Below are 14,748 nucleotides of genomic sequence, written 5' to 3' on the forward strand. Positions count from 1 at the left end.
TTTTCGGACTTTCAGTAAAAATAAAAATAAAAATATTCATACACTGTGTGGAATCCTGGAATTAAAGCGAAAGTCATTGTCTGAATGAATTAAAAAAACAAACTCGTTGGGTTCATGCACCCTGTGGTGCACAAAACAACGTATAGTACATGTCATACTGCTAGAAAGTATATATATTTATATATATATTAAAAAAAAACATCTTAATGAAAATACAAAGCATTATCAATGACTATAACTTTTTATTATAAAAATCAAATTCAAACAATCAGATAAGATACACATACTTGTGGGCCTTACATCCCCTCTCCTAAAACGCAACTTACTCAACTCTGCAAAACAAATATCAGAAAAGGATAAGATTCAGTAAATCAAAGTAACATGATAATGTTATTTCCACGAAATTCGCAATTTTTTATGAGACACAGATCTACAAATAGCAAATTAGCATTAATGAAGTATAGCATCAATCGAGCAATTCGGTTCCGGGCTCGTAATCTCTCCCTTCCGTTCACGTCACGATAGCGTAGAAAACCTATATATTCCTAAGAGATCATACTTTCTTCACATGTAGGTGAACAACTTTGTTTGGATTGTAATTGAAAAGCTTGGAAAAAATGGAGAACCCATTGAAATTGTATTTCTATCTCTGCATCGCCCTAACCATGGCATCTCTCTGCACTGCAGGTAAATCAAACCATGAGAATCAGTTTTCTCATTTTTAATGCTTTTCATTTCCGTATTTCTAGAAGAATATGTCTAATCTGTTGTTTGTTGTGTTGCCTGAATGCAGAAGATTTATCCCAAAAGACCATAAGGCTGGAGAACAAATGCTCGTTCACCGTGTGGCCGGGGATAGCTTCATTTAACACACATGAATATGACACACCTGACGGATTTAAACCGGTGCTAAACTCCGGCGAGTCATACTCCATCACCTTCCCTATGCAATGGGAGGGACTCATCTGGGGAAGGACTGGATGTTCCTTTGATTCATCAGAGGCCGGATCATGTTATTCCGGCGACTGTGGAGGATTTCTACGGTGTGAGAAAGCTCCGCTGAACCAGAAGATTTCAACGCCAATTACACAGGTCTTGTTACAGAACGGCACTTCTGCTGTTGATGTGGAGGAGGGTTATAATCTTCCATTGTCAATTAAGAGCTGTGGATCGCTGGGATGCAGTGCAACTGTTGCTGACGTTTGCCCCACAAATATACAGATTAAGGTGAATAATGAGGTGGTCAGTTGTAACGGTGGGTGCAATGTATATCAGGGGACATGCAGTCCACCTGAGTTCAGTAACGCTCTCAAGGAAACCTGCCCAAATGTTTTTCCTTTCAAAAATAAACTATGGTGCCCAACTACTACTAGTTACATCCTTACCTTCTGTCCTTCTCAGTGACCTAAATACCATATTTCTGGTTTCTGTGTTTCTAATTCGATGGAATAAAAAATATTCATTCAGTTGGATCATTGTTTTGAAAATAGAAATAAAGATCAGAAATGTTTATTTTCTTTTTAACGCAAATAGTGTGTTTGTTTTATCCTTGTAAAACAAGAAACTCCTCCATGACTTAAATATGCTAGCCTCCTTAGCGCGTACGTAATCTTGTATGGACTTGATTGATTTTGTATATTGATGAGGTCACAATTGTATGATAGAGAATTTCGTAGAATGGGTAGTTTTGAATCTTATCAAAAAGAGTTAATTGCTTTCAAAATTGGATGATTGATAATTTCTGTCATTGATATTTTCATGGATTCCTACATTTTCTCTTTTGTTATTTGGAGAGGCCAAAACCTATAGGTCTGGAATTTGACTAGCCTCCTTAGCGCGTACGTAATCTTGTATGGACTTGATTGATTTTGTATATTGATGAGGTCACAATTGTATGATAGAGAATTTCGTAGAATGGGTAGTTTTGAATCTTATCAAAAATAGTTGATTGCTTTCAAAATTGGATGATTGATAATTTCTGTCATTGATATTTTCATGGATTCCTAAATTTTCTTTTTTGTTATTTGGAGAGGCCAAAACCTATAGGTCTGGAATTTGACAGGCTAGATGGCCATTTTCTCACTTTTGGATCGTATATGACAGTATGTATTGACATTCTATATTTTTCTAAAGACTATGACATTTCAAACAATTAATAAACTGTAAAAAATTATAATAGATAATATATATTATATAATATTAGAATTCATAATATTGATATATATTATTTTAAAATATTTTTAATAAAAAAATAAATTTATTTAGAATATTTTAAAATGGTGAGATATTATTGTTTGTAATTTTAAAAATATTTTAATATGATTTTTAAGAATAGTTTCTTTTTTCTTATATGAATTTGGAAACTTGTCATAATTGAATCAATTTTAAAATATTTTAATGTGATTTTTTAGAATAGTTTGTATATTCTTATATGAATTTAGAAACTTAGTAAATTGAATTTTTTACATTTTTTAAATAAGATTGTCCTCAAGATAAATCTAGAAACTTGTCATAATACATAAAATTTAAGATTTTGTCATAAATTAATTTTTTTTGACAATGAATATTTTTCTTAAAACGTCAAATGAAAGTCATCAAAAGAACCAAACCGTCACAAAAAAATCATGATACACGCAGGGTGGCCATCAAATTCTAGGCCTGGCTACACTATATAGGACCTGAGTAGATCCGTGAAAGAAAATCTTCTAATTCAGTTGGCATTCAAAACAAAAACATTTATTTTCAATTGGATTAACACATAAAATAAGGAAAAAGAAGTTTTATAAGTTTATTAATCATACTATAGTTTTTAAGGGGCCTATAGGTTCTTGGAGTAATTAAGGAATTTATCTAATTATTTATTAATTGAATCTTTTTATTATTTTTTCACTTAAGCTGAGCTTAGGTACTTTTTTATTATATAGAGTTGTTGTTCTAGATGTAGTTGAGCTTAATTTAGATCTTACTTTGCATTGCTTTAGTTCTCTTATTTTTAGCATTAGGGTTTGCACATAGGGTTTCATTCATCCTTTATGAGGATTCATTCACTCTATGGTCTTTGGTTGATATTTTTTCATCTAACAAGTGTTTTCCTTGCATATGATTCTTAGCTCTTATGGTTGATCATCAACTTCTACATGATATCAAAGATTTTCTGTCTAGTCTATATTTGCATGCTTTAAGGATCCAACCTAGGGTGAATTTTTTATTCACATTGGGCACAAATCAATTCTATCATTATATGTGCAAAATTGATTAACTCTTATGCTATTAACTGTTATTATATCAAAATTCGAGTAGTTAAAATTTTAGGTCAATTTGGCTAAGGATACAAAAATTGAGGCAAAGTCTTCAGGTGGTTAAAAAATCTATGTAATTTGGAGGAAAACAAAGGTCACCATCACACTCAAGAGCCCTAAGAATCCTAAAATCACCTATCAATTTCTCAAAATTGGAGATCAAATAATTCTTTACTCAAACATTTAGAAAGTTTCTATTTTCAAAAAGTTTCCATTTTTGGTAAGTTTTCATTTTCAAAAAGTTTCTATTTTTGGAGACTTTCTATTTTGGAAACTTTCTCTATTTGGAAATCTTTTATTTTGGAAATTTACCATTTTTGAAAACTTTTGATTTTTGAAAAGTTGTTATTTTGGGAAATTTTCCATTTTTGGAAACACTTCAAGCCTTCCAAACCCTAATTGACATGGAGTCAGTATTTAGTATTTTGCTCTTAACTTCGTCATGCAGAGTCAAAATAGGAAAAGATGAGATATCATCAGAAAGATGGTTTAGACATCATTTTAATTTCGCAGGTGGACTAATCAGATTCTACACCAATTTTTTTTACCAGGCCTCTAATGTCAACTTTCAGTTTTTCACTTTTAGGGTTGTATCTTACACATCAATACTTTATTTTTTACTTCCATATATTGTAAAAAATCTCTCTTAGTCCCCTATTTAAAGCTTGGGTCCCTTTCTGTAGATTTTTCATGAAGTAGTCAGAGATATCAATCTTGTCCTTTTTGGGCTACATGCAAATTAGGTCATTATTTGTATTGAGAGTTTTTATATTTATCTTTTTTTTAGATTATTTTAAAAATTAAATCATGTATAAGGGTTGTAGGTGTAAATATTGTGGGGGAAATCAACATGGGCATGAGACGTGTCCTAATTTCTCACATAATGCTTTGCAAATCTGTTTTAAGTGCGCATAAAATATCAAGTTTCTCTTTCTCCACCTATAAAAACAATTGTTGTACCTTCATGGATTGAGAAGCTTATTTCTATTAAGTAGGATAATTCATCTATTTGTCTTCCTAATTGGGTTTCCTATTTGATAGACATTGCTTCATTATTTGTGCAGTCATGCATTTCAAATTTAGGAGACACATTTGAGGGTTTATCTCTCCTATTTGTTGATAATTTTGATGCACCTATTGTCATATCTTATTTATCTTTTGAGCTTTTTCAAGATCATTTCCCAAATGGTTCCTTGTTTTCCACCTTCTATTGTGATTACACATGTACGTAATTAGTTTGTGGCATCTTCATCAGTCAAGGACCTAGTGAGACATCAACTGTTTTCAATGACATTATCATATATTTGGATTTGGATTCCTACATATTATAATTTATGGTAGTGTCTTTTCATATGTCTAATGGATTGGTTTCTTTCGAAGGGGAGATATTTTGGTTGTATGTAGTGGATCATGTTATATCCTCATATGTTCATCATTAGCATAAGAGTTGCTTCTTCATTTGGAGGATTCTTATCATCATTTTCTCTCTCTTATGGGGAGGATATTCATTGTACTTTTGTGACTAATTTTGTACTTGGAGTCATCCATCTTAATCACATGTAGTAATTTTTCCATTTCACTAAATCTCTTTCTTTTGGAGAGGGGTTTTCTTCTCATGTGTTTTTTCTCCCTTTTCTCTATATAGAGAGACCTCATTGGTGTGAGTTTCATTGGTTTGCATTGGTTTATACATGAGTACCTAATTGGGCCTAGTTGTCATGACTCATTCATGCATGCATCTATAGGTGAATTTGAGTCCCTCTATAGTACCCTATATCTATTTTTTAAGGTTGAAATTGTTTAACAATGCCAATAATATATATATATATATATATTTTAAATGTTTCATATTTAGAGTAGTGTATAGGTGCTAATAGGATTTTTAGTTTTATAATATCTTGTGAGATTAAATTTATTATGAAAGAACGTAAAATGGGTTCATCAATTATACTAGAGGACTCAAGTCTTTATGTAGGTATTTTGATCATTCTAGGCTACGTTACACAAAGATAGTCTCTCAAGACTCATAATGAAAAACATAATAATTTTCTTTCCTATTATATTGGTTAGTGATAAGTGCAAATGTCTTTTCTTTCACCTACAAGTAGATGTATAGTCCATTGATAATATCGTAAATTTATTTTTCTTGATTTCAAACAACTTCACTATACTAACTATGAATGTTCATTCCTTAAAAAAGGTCTCATTTGGGAGAAAAAAATAGGTTCCAATAGAGTTTTTTCTTGTACACCTTCTATTACCAAACTAATTGGCTATCGCATCAAGGAGGGTAAGAGAATAATATTGAAGGTCTTAGTTAATTTCCTAGATCCATACTTACTTTGGGTAAGAGAATACTACCTAAGGTCTTAGTTAATTTCCTGAATTTGTACTTACTCTCAATTTACATTGTATGGAGCTAGTATCTTAAGAGCCTTGAGACAAAAATATCATCTTGAACATTCACTTGTATATTTTCTTAACCTATATCATTATTGTTGAACAACAATATATGAAGCCTTGCAATATGAACTTAAAATCTATGCTTAAAATTTTGAATATGAAACAACAACCTCTAGAGAATGTGAGTATAAAATAAAAGAAAGAAATTGAGAACCATAACAAAGTTAGCCCTAGATAATTGTATGCATGGAGAAACCCCTAAGGAAAAAACTCCACGACAAGAAGGGAGGCAATTATATTACTTAATTAAAGAAATATTGCATTAGATATATACTTCTCTAAAGAACTATGTTCTATATGATAGCATTCTATACCCTGCACAACTGCAAAAACATGGTACAAACCGCTAGCTCAAGGCTCTAATTATAGAACCCTTGGTAGTGAATATCACTATGCTAACAAAATACAAGAAGAAGAAAAATAACCTCAAAAAATCCCATGCCTACCTTCTTGGAATCATGCATGTAGCTAGAAATAGCCACTTATAAATTCTCTTAAAGCTATAATAAGGCATATCACCAAGATAGACCAATATAGCAGTCTGCTATCATAAATGCCCTCATAGTGACTCATGAAAAAATACAATATCTATCATAACATTCATACATGCACTTATGAATCCTTACACATGTCCAACAACCTAAAAATAGAAGATTCTAAGGAATAAACCTATCTATTTTTTTCCTTTTTTCTAAAATCCAAACAATAATGGTAAACTTTTCTTTACATGAGTTCTTTCACCACCATTGCTAAAATAGTTTCACCTATTATCGATGGTAAATTAAAAATAAAATTAGAGGAAAAACAATTAAAGGATTTACAAGGTTGATGGCATCTAAACTCTAACATTCTCCTAGTTGACATCATAAACTGTAAATTATAACCTTAAAGATACATATAAACATAAAATTAAGTATTGTGATCAATGCCAATGACCTTCTCGCACTTGGAGAACTTATCCATTGCTATTGGTTTCGTAAGGGAATATGTAATGCCCACTTTTTCAAAATATTGAATTAGTACATAAAGCCAATTTTATTTTCATTACATGTCATCTTGAACTAGCTCCTTGCTTAACATGATAGTTAGTGTGGTTACTATTTTGTATTTCCCACACAAATCCTATAGATAGCACCTGTACACCAAGGTATTTAAAATAGATATATAAAAATAATAATTTAACATATTAGTCTTTTAAATAACCTTTAAAAAATTATACTACTAAATAAAGCTTAGCACAAGAAGAAATAAGAATATTATGAAAAAATATACATATCTTATAAGCTTAATATCACAAAATTATGGAATTCAAGCATTTTAATTAAGGTTTCACAAGACTACACAATGATTATCTCATAACTCAGCTGGATAGAGAATTATAGAATAACACATTTACCAAAGCTAATCATCTCTAAATTAATCATTGTTAGGGAAACTTATCTCCCATACATTTAGTTGAAACATTAACTTTGTTTCCACAATATAATAATAGGCAAAGAATAACATAAAAGCAACCAATATGATATAATTCATATAATGATATCAAATAACTTCATCTGACTAAGATTTATTTATTTCTAATATAATATATATATTAAATATGCACAATACTATAATAAACATGATAATATAATCATTATCACATATAAAATCAACACTATTAAAATCTTAAAATATAAAATCACAATATATACATGTAAAATACACAATTAAAAGTTATAAAAACAAATACAATAGATAAATAACTTACATGATACAAATTCTTGTGGGCCTTACATCCCGTCTGCTAAAACGAAACTTGTTATGAAATTCTGCAAAACTAATACAGTCAAAGGATAAGATTCGATATACAACATTAATAAACATGATAAAGTAGATTCCAAGAAATCTGCCAATTCGTAAGAGACACACTTCTAAAATTAGAAAATTAGCTGTAAGATAGATCAGCATCAATCAATCAATTGGGTTACAAAACACGTACTGCTCTCCCTTCCGTTCACGTCACAATGGCGTAGAACACCTCTATATACCTAAGTATCGTACTTTGTTTACATTTCAGTCGAAAAGATTTCTTTAGATTGTTGTTGAAAAGCTTGTAAACAATGGATAGCCCATTGAGATTGCGTATCTCTCTGTGCATAACCATGGCATCTCTCTGCGCTGCAGCTAAATCACAGCATAAGAATCAGGAATCTGTTTGTTAATGGTTTTCCTTGTTTGTGAATGGAGAAGATTCATACACAAAGATTGTAACGGTGGAGAACAAATGTCCGTTCACCGTGTGGCCGGGAATAGCTTCATATGACAAAAAATTATATCCGGAACCTTCCGAATTTCAGCCGGTTTTAAATCCCGGCGAGTCATACTCCATCCCCTTCGCTGTGGGATGGGAAGGAATCATATGGGGAAGGACCAATTGTTCCTTCAATTGATCAGAGCTAGGGTCTTGTCTCTCCGGGGATTGCGCAGGATATCTACGGTGTCAGAAAGCTAACTTGTTTCAAAAGATATCAACGCTGATTACAGAGTTGGAGATATCGTCCGGGTATAACTCGGTTAATTTGGAAAGGGTTATAACCTCCCAATGTCAGTTAAGAGCTGTGGACATCAGGAGTGCAGTGCACCTGTTGCTGCCGTTTGCCCCATAAATTTACAGGTGAAGGTCAATAATGAGGTGGTCGCTTGTCAAGGTGAATGCAATCAATATCTGTCGTCATGCACTCCTCTCGCCTTCGACTCCGCTTTCAGGAAAACCTGCCCAAATGTTATTCCTTTCCGATCTTCAGGAAGTGTAGAGTGCGACCCACAAATTTCACAGTTACTTTGTGTCCCCCGCACTCGCAGTGATCCAAGTTGCATGTTTCTGGCTTGGCCTTCTTTTCTAATTTCACGAATCTGGCTTCTGTTGTGTTTTTTCCTATTTTATGATTGTAATTAAAATAAACCATTCAGTTGGATTGTGCATTTCATGAATATTAGAGTATTTAGTTTTTTAGTTTCTAAATATTTTGTAAGCAAATTTTTTTGTAATTTTCAATGGGTCTTTGGTCTTTTGGTCAAGTTGAAAGGTTCTTAATGAGTTCTTCAGGGATCAAGTCTTTCTGAGCTCAGAGTCTGAAAAATTGTAATTATAAATTTATGGATGAGCTCCAATAAGACTTGTTAGAATAAGCCATAACGTAATTATGTTTTTGTTATAGGTGGACCATTAGATGTAGACTACGTGTCAATAAACAACTGAAGATGTTCTATTTGGTTTTCACTACCTTCAATGTGTTGTCTAATATTTCCAATTACTTGTCAATCTATAGTAGTTTGTTGTGAAAAGAAGTAGTAGACTTATATGCAGTTGTTTAGTCATTATGCAACTATAAATATGTATTATTTGCTCAAAAGTAATTAACTTAGCGAGCTATTCAGCTGTTCCTTTCTTAGTGTATGTGCATGCTCTATTTTCTATCTTTGTGTATGCTCTAATTATTATGCTGCTATATTTTCTATTTTGGTATCAAAGCCAAGTCTTATGTTTTTTCATAGTGCTACATATGAAAGACCTATGATTTTTCTCTTGTTACTAATAAAATATTTGAAGTGTGTTGAAGCTACAAGATATTTCAATAATAGATGCTACTTGTTTGAAGTTGTTGTTGCAGCCTAACACCAGTAGGAGTGTTGGTCTTATAAATAGAAATTGAGTGAAAAGAGCTAGGGATGAGCCTTATTGTGAGGCATTGTGTGCTTGAAGAGTGTTGTCTATGATAGTGTCCAAGGTGATTGGAAATAGTTTCTCTCAAGGTGTGGGAAATTTTTAATTCTCTCTCTCTCTCTCTCTCTCTCTCTCTCTCTCTCTAGTGATGGCCAATCTCACATATACTTATGTAAATGAATCAAATAAGTTAGATAGTTCAAATTATGTTGATTGGAATTTTAAGATATGGGCTTTAATGGAAGGATACAATATTTGGAGCATTGTAAATGGTACTAAGGCCAAACCTACAACACCACTTGATCTTGTTAAAGATTCGGAGAAAAGAGAATCCAAAGCTAAGATTCTCTTGTGTATGTCAATAAATGATTCAGTCATCCCTTATATAAGAGATACCACTACTTCTAAAGATACATGAACAACTTTCAGAGGTTTGTATGAGACTAGAAACAAAAACAAAAAGCAAAAGAAATAATAGATAAAATTACTTTTAATTGAAATGGAAGTAAATATAAATATTAGTGATTATTTATTTAGAGTTAAGGTGTTGAGGAATAAATTAGTTGATATTGGTGAACAAGTCTCTAATAATGATATAGTAATAGTTACTTTGAGTGGAATGGTTAGTGATTATTATGACTTCATTACTAGTTTGGTTGCAATGGAAAAATCACCTTCTTTTAAGAATTTGTTAGATAACCTCCTACAATAAAAAGAGATTAAGAGACACATGGACAACATAATATAGAGTGCACATTTATCTTTGATGACCAAAGACAAAAAGCCATCAAAAGGAAATCAGTGGTCCAAGAATAGAATAGGAGATAAATTTAAGAACCAAAGGTATAAAGAGGACAAAAGGTATCAGGAAGGGGCATCATCCAAATCAAATGTAAAGAAAAGTAGAAATTGTATTTTATTGAATGAAAAATTTAGGCATTATGCTTATGAATGTTGAAAAAAGAAGAATAATGCGTCCAAAAGAAATAAATATAAAGGTAAATATGCTAATGGTGAGGAAGAGATAAGTGATAACCTTCACAATTTAAAGTTGTTTATGATTGATATTGCTCTTTTAGCTAAGACAAATTTGTAATTATTGGAAACATGTGTTGTTTTGTTATTGATGTCAAACTTGTCAATGTGTTCTTTGATGTTGTCTAGTTGTGCAGCTGGTGTAGTAGAAGATTGAATATGTAAGAAATATTATTTAAATTTATTCATGTAAGAATGATTTGAATTCCCTCGATTCTTGATGTTCATGGCCTACAACTATAGATATAATGGTTGTTTTCTATGGATGTTCCACAATCATGTTTTTTGGTTCTTAGTTGCGTAGATGGTGTAGTTGGTGGTGGCAGTTTGTTGATAGTGAATTTGTTTGTCAAGGCTAGTCTATAGAATGATGTACATTGTTGTACTACAATGATTGAAGTGTTGCGTCTTGGAGGACATGGTCATATGGTTTGCAGAGAAATAAAGTTTTTAATTAAGATAAACAGGTTTTAGAGGGACCTGAAACCCAAATCCATACAACAAGAGATTAAAATAGTAGCAAACCAGACCAAAACCAACAACAAAATGACATAAAAAAGAGGAGAAACACCCCACAACACCAAACCAAACAAATACACCCAAGAAAAAAAATCAACAACAATAACAAAAAAGCTATCCCAGAGCATGCATGAGCTTAAAATTCTTCTGTATTACATTCTTATTAATTTACTCAAGCTCATCTATTATGAATCTTGTGGTGATCCTCGCTTGGTTTTTGCATCTTGTTTTGTTGTAAGGTCCAATAGTAATCTGTATGTCCACCACCTGATAACTTGTCTCAAGATTCTTCTTATTCGACTTGGCAACTGAAGGTGGAACACTACTAATTGGCCAACCTTTCTGAACAACAATTTTATCATTAACCTTTCTAAGACCTTCTGCACAACTATTCAGGGCTTCTTTGCTTATTTCCACCAAGACCCTAAGGTTGCCTTTTAGCTCCTCCATATTCTTCTCCAAATGAGCAATTCTCGACTCATGTTTAGTTTTTATAACTTTCACATCCTCGGTAAGTTTTTGAGTCAATCTCAAGAGCTTATCAATCTTTTTCGGCATGGGAATCTATGTGAAAGTGTTGATAATGTCTTTAATGCCCTGTTTTAAGAAGATGATTTCATTGATAATCCAACAAAAACATTTCTCGTGGTAGTTGGTGGAGTTTGCCAGGGGCACATCAAAATCCATCTCCTTTTTATTCTCCCCCAACTCCACTTGGTCTACACTAAGTGAAATGTCCAGTTTGATTTCCTTTTTCCATTTACCCTTTGAACTCCCTGTTTCCCCCACTTTAAGCTTTTTTGAGCTTGGAGGGCCCATTTCTTGGGGTTTAGAAGTGGGGGTTTTAAACTTATTTACTACAAGTCTAGGTTTTTTTTCTTTTTCTGCTACTATTGGTGCCGAGAGTATCTTTTTGTGGGGGTCCCTCTTCCTCAGAGGGCCAATAATCAAGGTCATCCAACACATTGAGGTCATGCCAATTCACTACCATATCTCCCATTCCCTCCTCATCAACCTCAATATCTGAGACCACTTACACTTGAGGATTATCTAAGTGTTTAGTGTTGTTCACAATAGGAGAGGGATTGATCTAATGTGCTTTAGCATATTCTATAATAAGTGAAATTAAACCCTCGTGAACAACAAGGTTCTCACTATTCTTGACATGATTTACTAGACTATTCTTTAAAGAGGAAAGTAAATAAAAAGGCAAGGAGATCTTTCTATCATGCCTAAAATGATTTAAAATGGTGAAATGATAAGAGAAAATGTTGGGAAATCAGTCGTCCAGAGTTATGTACCTCATTATAACTTTAGTCATATCCGCCCATAGAGTCATGAGGTATTTCTTGCTATATCCACTATCCACCATTTTCTTCACTCTATCCCTTTCACTTTGTTTGTTGAAGAAAACTGACAGGGCTTCCTCCGTTTATTTCCTCTCGTTGTCAAACTTTTTTCCCTCTATTTGTAAACTAGTAATTTCAGCTATAAAACTCTCATAAATTCTGAATTCAGACTCGAAGGCACTGAGGATGCCATTATTCCAGCCCTTCACAAACTCATTTGTCATCCTAGGGTCTTGGGCATGTAACTTTTAGATGTATGGGACAAGACTACCATGAAAAAATTTCGTCCATAGATCCTTTTTTGTTCCCACTTCTGGCATGAAGTTGGCTCCATTGTATTCTTATCAGCCCCCATACTTAGATTACCTATGTAGGCTTGGAGATTCACAATATAGATATCAAACCCGAACTAGGAGATGAAAAGATAGATGACCAAGAACAGTCTAGAAAAATTGGTATGGAATTGATACCACATATTACAAGAAAAGTCTTTACTCATTTGACAAGATGGCATCGTAAATGTTAGGTCTTTGGACAAGATTTTTGGCATCCTTTCGTGTCAATTCACATAGGTGTATAGGGAATGTTTCCCTTGCCATCCACCACCTTATGTCCTCATACACAATGCCAAGGTTAGCCACGTACTCTACAGGCATATTTCCTTCCCGAAAAATATGAGAAATTTGAATTTCATCCAATTTGGTCATCATAATATGACACTCTTGGATTAAATGATTCATAGTCCACCTGGGGGGCATCTGTTTACTTAAGAATTTAATGATGTTAAGTGAATCACTTTCTAACCATACTTTTTAATGCCCCTTACGAATAGAAAGTTGTATCCCAATGTAAGTTGCATTTTCCTCAGCAAAGTGGTTTGTGTAGTAATAAACTTATGTTGTTTTGTTTTTTGTGTTCTTAGCTATGTAGGTCTTTGGCTAACATAGGTGGTATATCTTAGTTGGATCATTTTGTTTTGGTTTTGATATGCACTGGAGGTTGATTTACAATATTGATATGGGTCTCATTATTGCATGTGTAGATCCACATTGACTATTTTCAATTGGGTAATGTATCTGGGTTAATTGGTTATCTTATTTCATTATTGTTCTATACATTGTTTATGATTTCATCTTTGGCATATTTTCTATCATGTTTGGATCATTGGAATCAACTTTGGAAGATGTGTTATGATGTGTTTGAGTCCTCTTAATCTCCTCGAGTGGACCACATCTTTTATTATTTTTATACCTTATGATATTGAATCAATTATAACAATACATAAATATGGGTATATATTCTATAGGAACCTTAGTTTGGTTTGTAGGTCTCTAAATTCTTCAAGAATACTACACACTAAACTAGTATCTTAAGAGACCTAAGAGGAAAATACATTGAACAATTTTTTTTCTATCTATCCTCTCAATCCATAGTATAAATAGATATCTCATTTAGACCTATAGGTGAATGTTGAGTCCCTTTATAGTAGCCTATATCTATTTTTTCAGCTTTAGATTATTTAACCATGCCAATAATGAATACATTTTTGTAAAATACCTCATTTTTAGAGTAGTGCCTAGGTGCCAATAGGACTTTTTGTTTTATAATATCTTGTGAGATAAATTTTATTATGATAGAACATAAAAATGGGTTCATGATTTATACTAGAGGTCTCAATTATTTATGCAGTTCTTTAGATCATTCTAGGCTACATTACACAAAGATACTCTCTTAAGACCCCTAATGGAAAAGAAAAAAACTTATTTCCTATTATATTGATTAGTGATATCTACAAATGTCTTGTTTACACTTGAAATTGGATGTATAGTCCATTGAAAATATTGTGTCTTTAATTTTATATACTCCATACTACTTTACTAGACTAACTATGAATGTTTTCTAATCAAAAAATGGTCTCATTTGAGAGAAATGAATAGCTTCCAATAGAGTTTTTACTTTTATAGTTTGTTTTACCAAACTAATTATGTTATCGCATCAAGGTGGGTAAGATAATACTACCTAAGTTCTTAAGCAATTTCCTAGATCTATACTTACTTTCAATTTGCATTTCGTGGAGCTAGTATCTTGGAAAGAGCCTCAAGAGAAAAATATTGTCAAACATTCACTTGTATGTTTTCTCAACCTATATCATTACTATTGAAAAAAGGGTGAAGAAGGTTTGCAATATTAATTTAAATGGAGTTCTTACAAATTTGAATATAAAATAGAAAACTTTAGAGAATGGGACTATAGAATCAAAGAAAGAATGACAGAACCATAACACAATTAATTCTAGATATACATGGATGAAAACCTAAGGAAAAAACTCCATGACAAGAAGAGAGGCAAGTATATTACTTATTCAAAGAGATGTTGC

General features: G+C 32.4%; 1 protein-coding gene across 2 annotated transcripts; it reads left to right on the plus strand.

The window, feature by feature from the left end:
• Nucleotides 1-567: 567 nt before the first annotated feature.
• On the plus strand, nt 568-1,517 carry LOC131030067 (pathogenesis-related thaumatin-like protein 3.5). 2 transcript variants are annotated; one of them, XM_057960753.2, is made up of 2 exons: nt 568-687; nt 794-1,517. In XM_057960753.2, the coding sequence occupies exons 1-2, from the start codon at nt 618-620 to the stop codon at nt 1,402-1,404; spliced, it is 681 nt and encodes a 226-aa protein (XP_057816736.2). In that variant the 5' UTR covers nt 568-617; the 3' UTR covers nt 1,405-1,517. The 2 variants fall into 2 exon arrangements, with proteins under 2 accessions (XP_057816736.2, XP_057816737.2); XM_057960754.2 differs by having other exon boundaries at nt 582-687; nt 797-1,517.
• The last annotated feature ends 13,231 nt before the right edge of the window (nt 1,518-14,748 follow it).

This window comes from Cryptomeria japonica, chromosome 7 (genome assembly GCF_030272615.1).
Source record: "Cryptomeria japonica chromosome 7, Sugi_1.0, whole genome shotgun sequence".
Classification (NCBI taxonomy): domain Eukaryota; kingdom Viridiplantae; phylum Streptophyta; class Pinopsida; order Cupressales; family Cupressaceae; genus Cryptomeria; species Cryptomeria japonica.

Coding starts and splice junctions, on each gene's coding strand:
- LOC131030067 (XM_057960753.2), top strand. CDS start 618: ATGGAGAACCCATTGAAATTGTATTTCTATCTCTGCATCGCCCTAACC. Junction 688..793: donor GGCATCTCTCTGCACTGCAG/GTAAATCAAACC, acceptor GCCTGAATGCAG/AAGATTTATCCCAAAAGACC.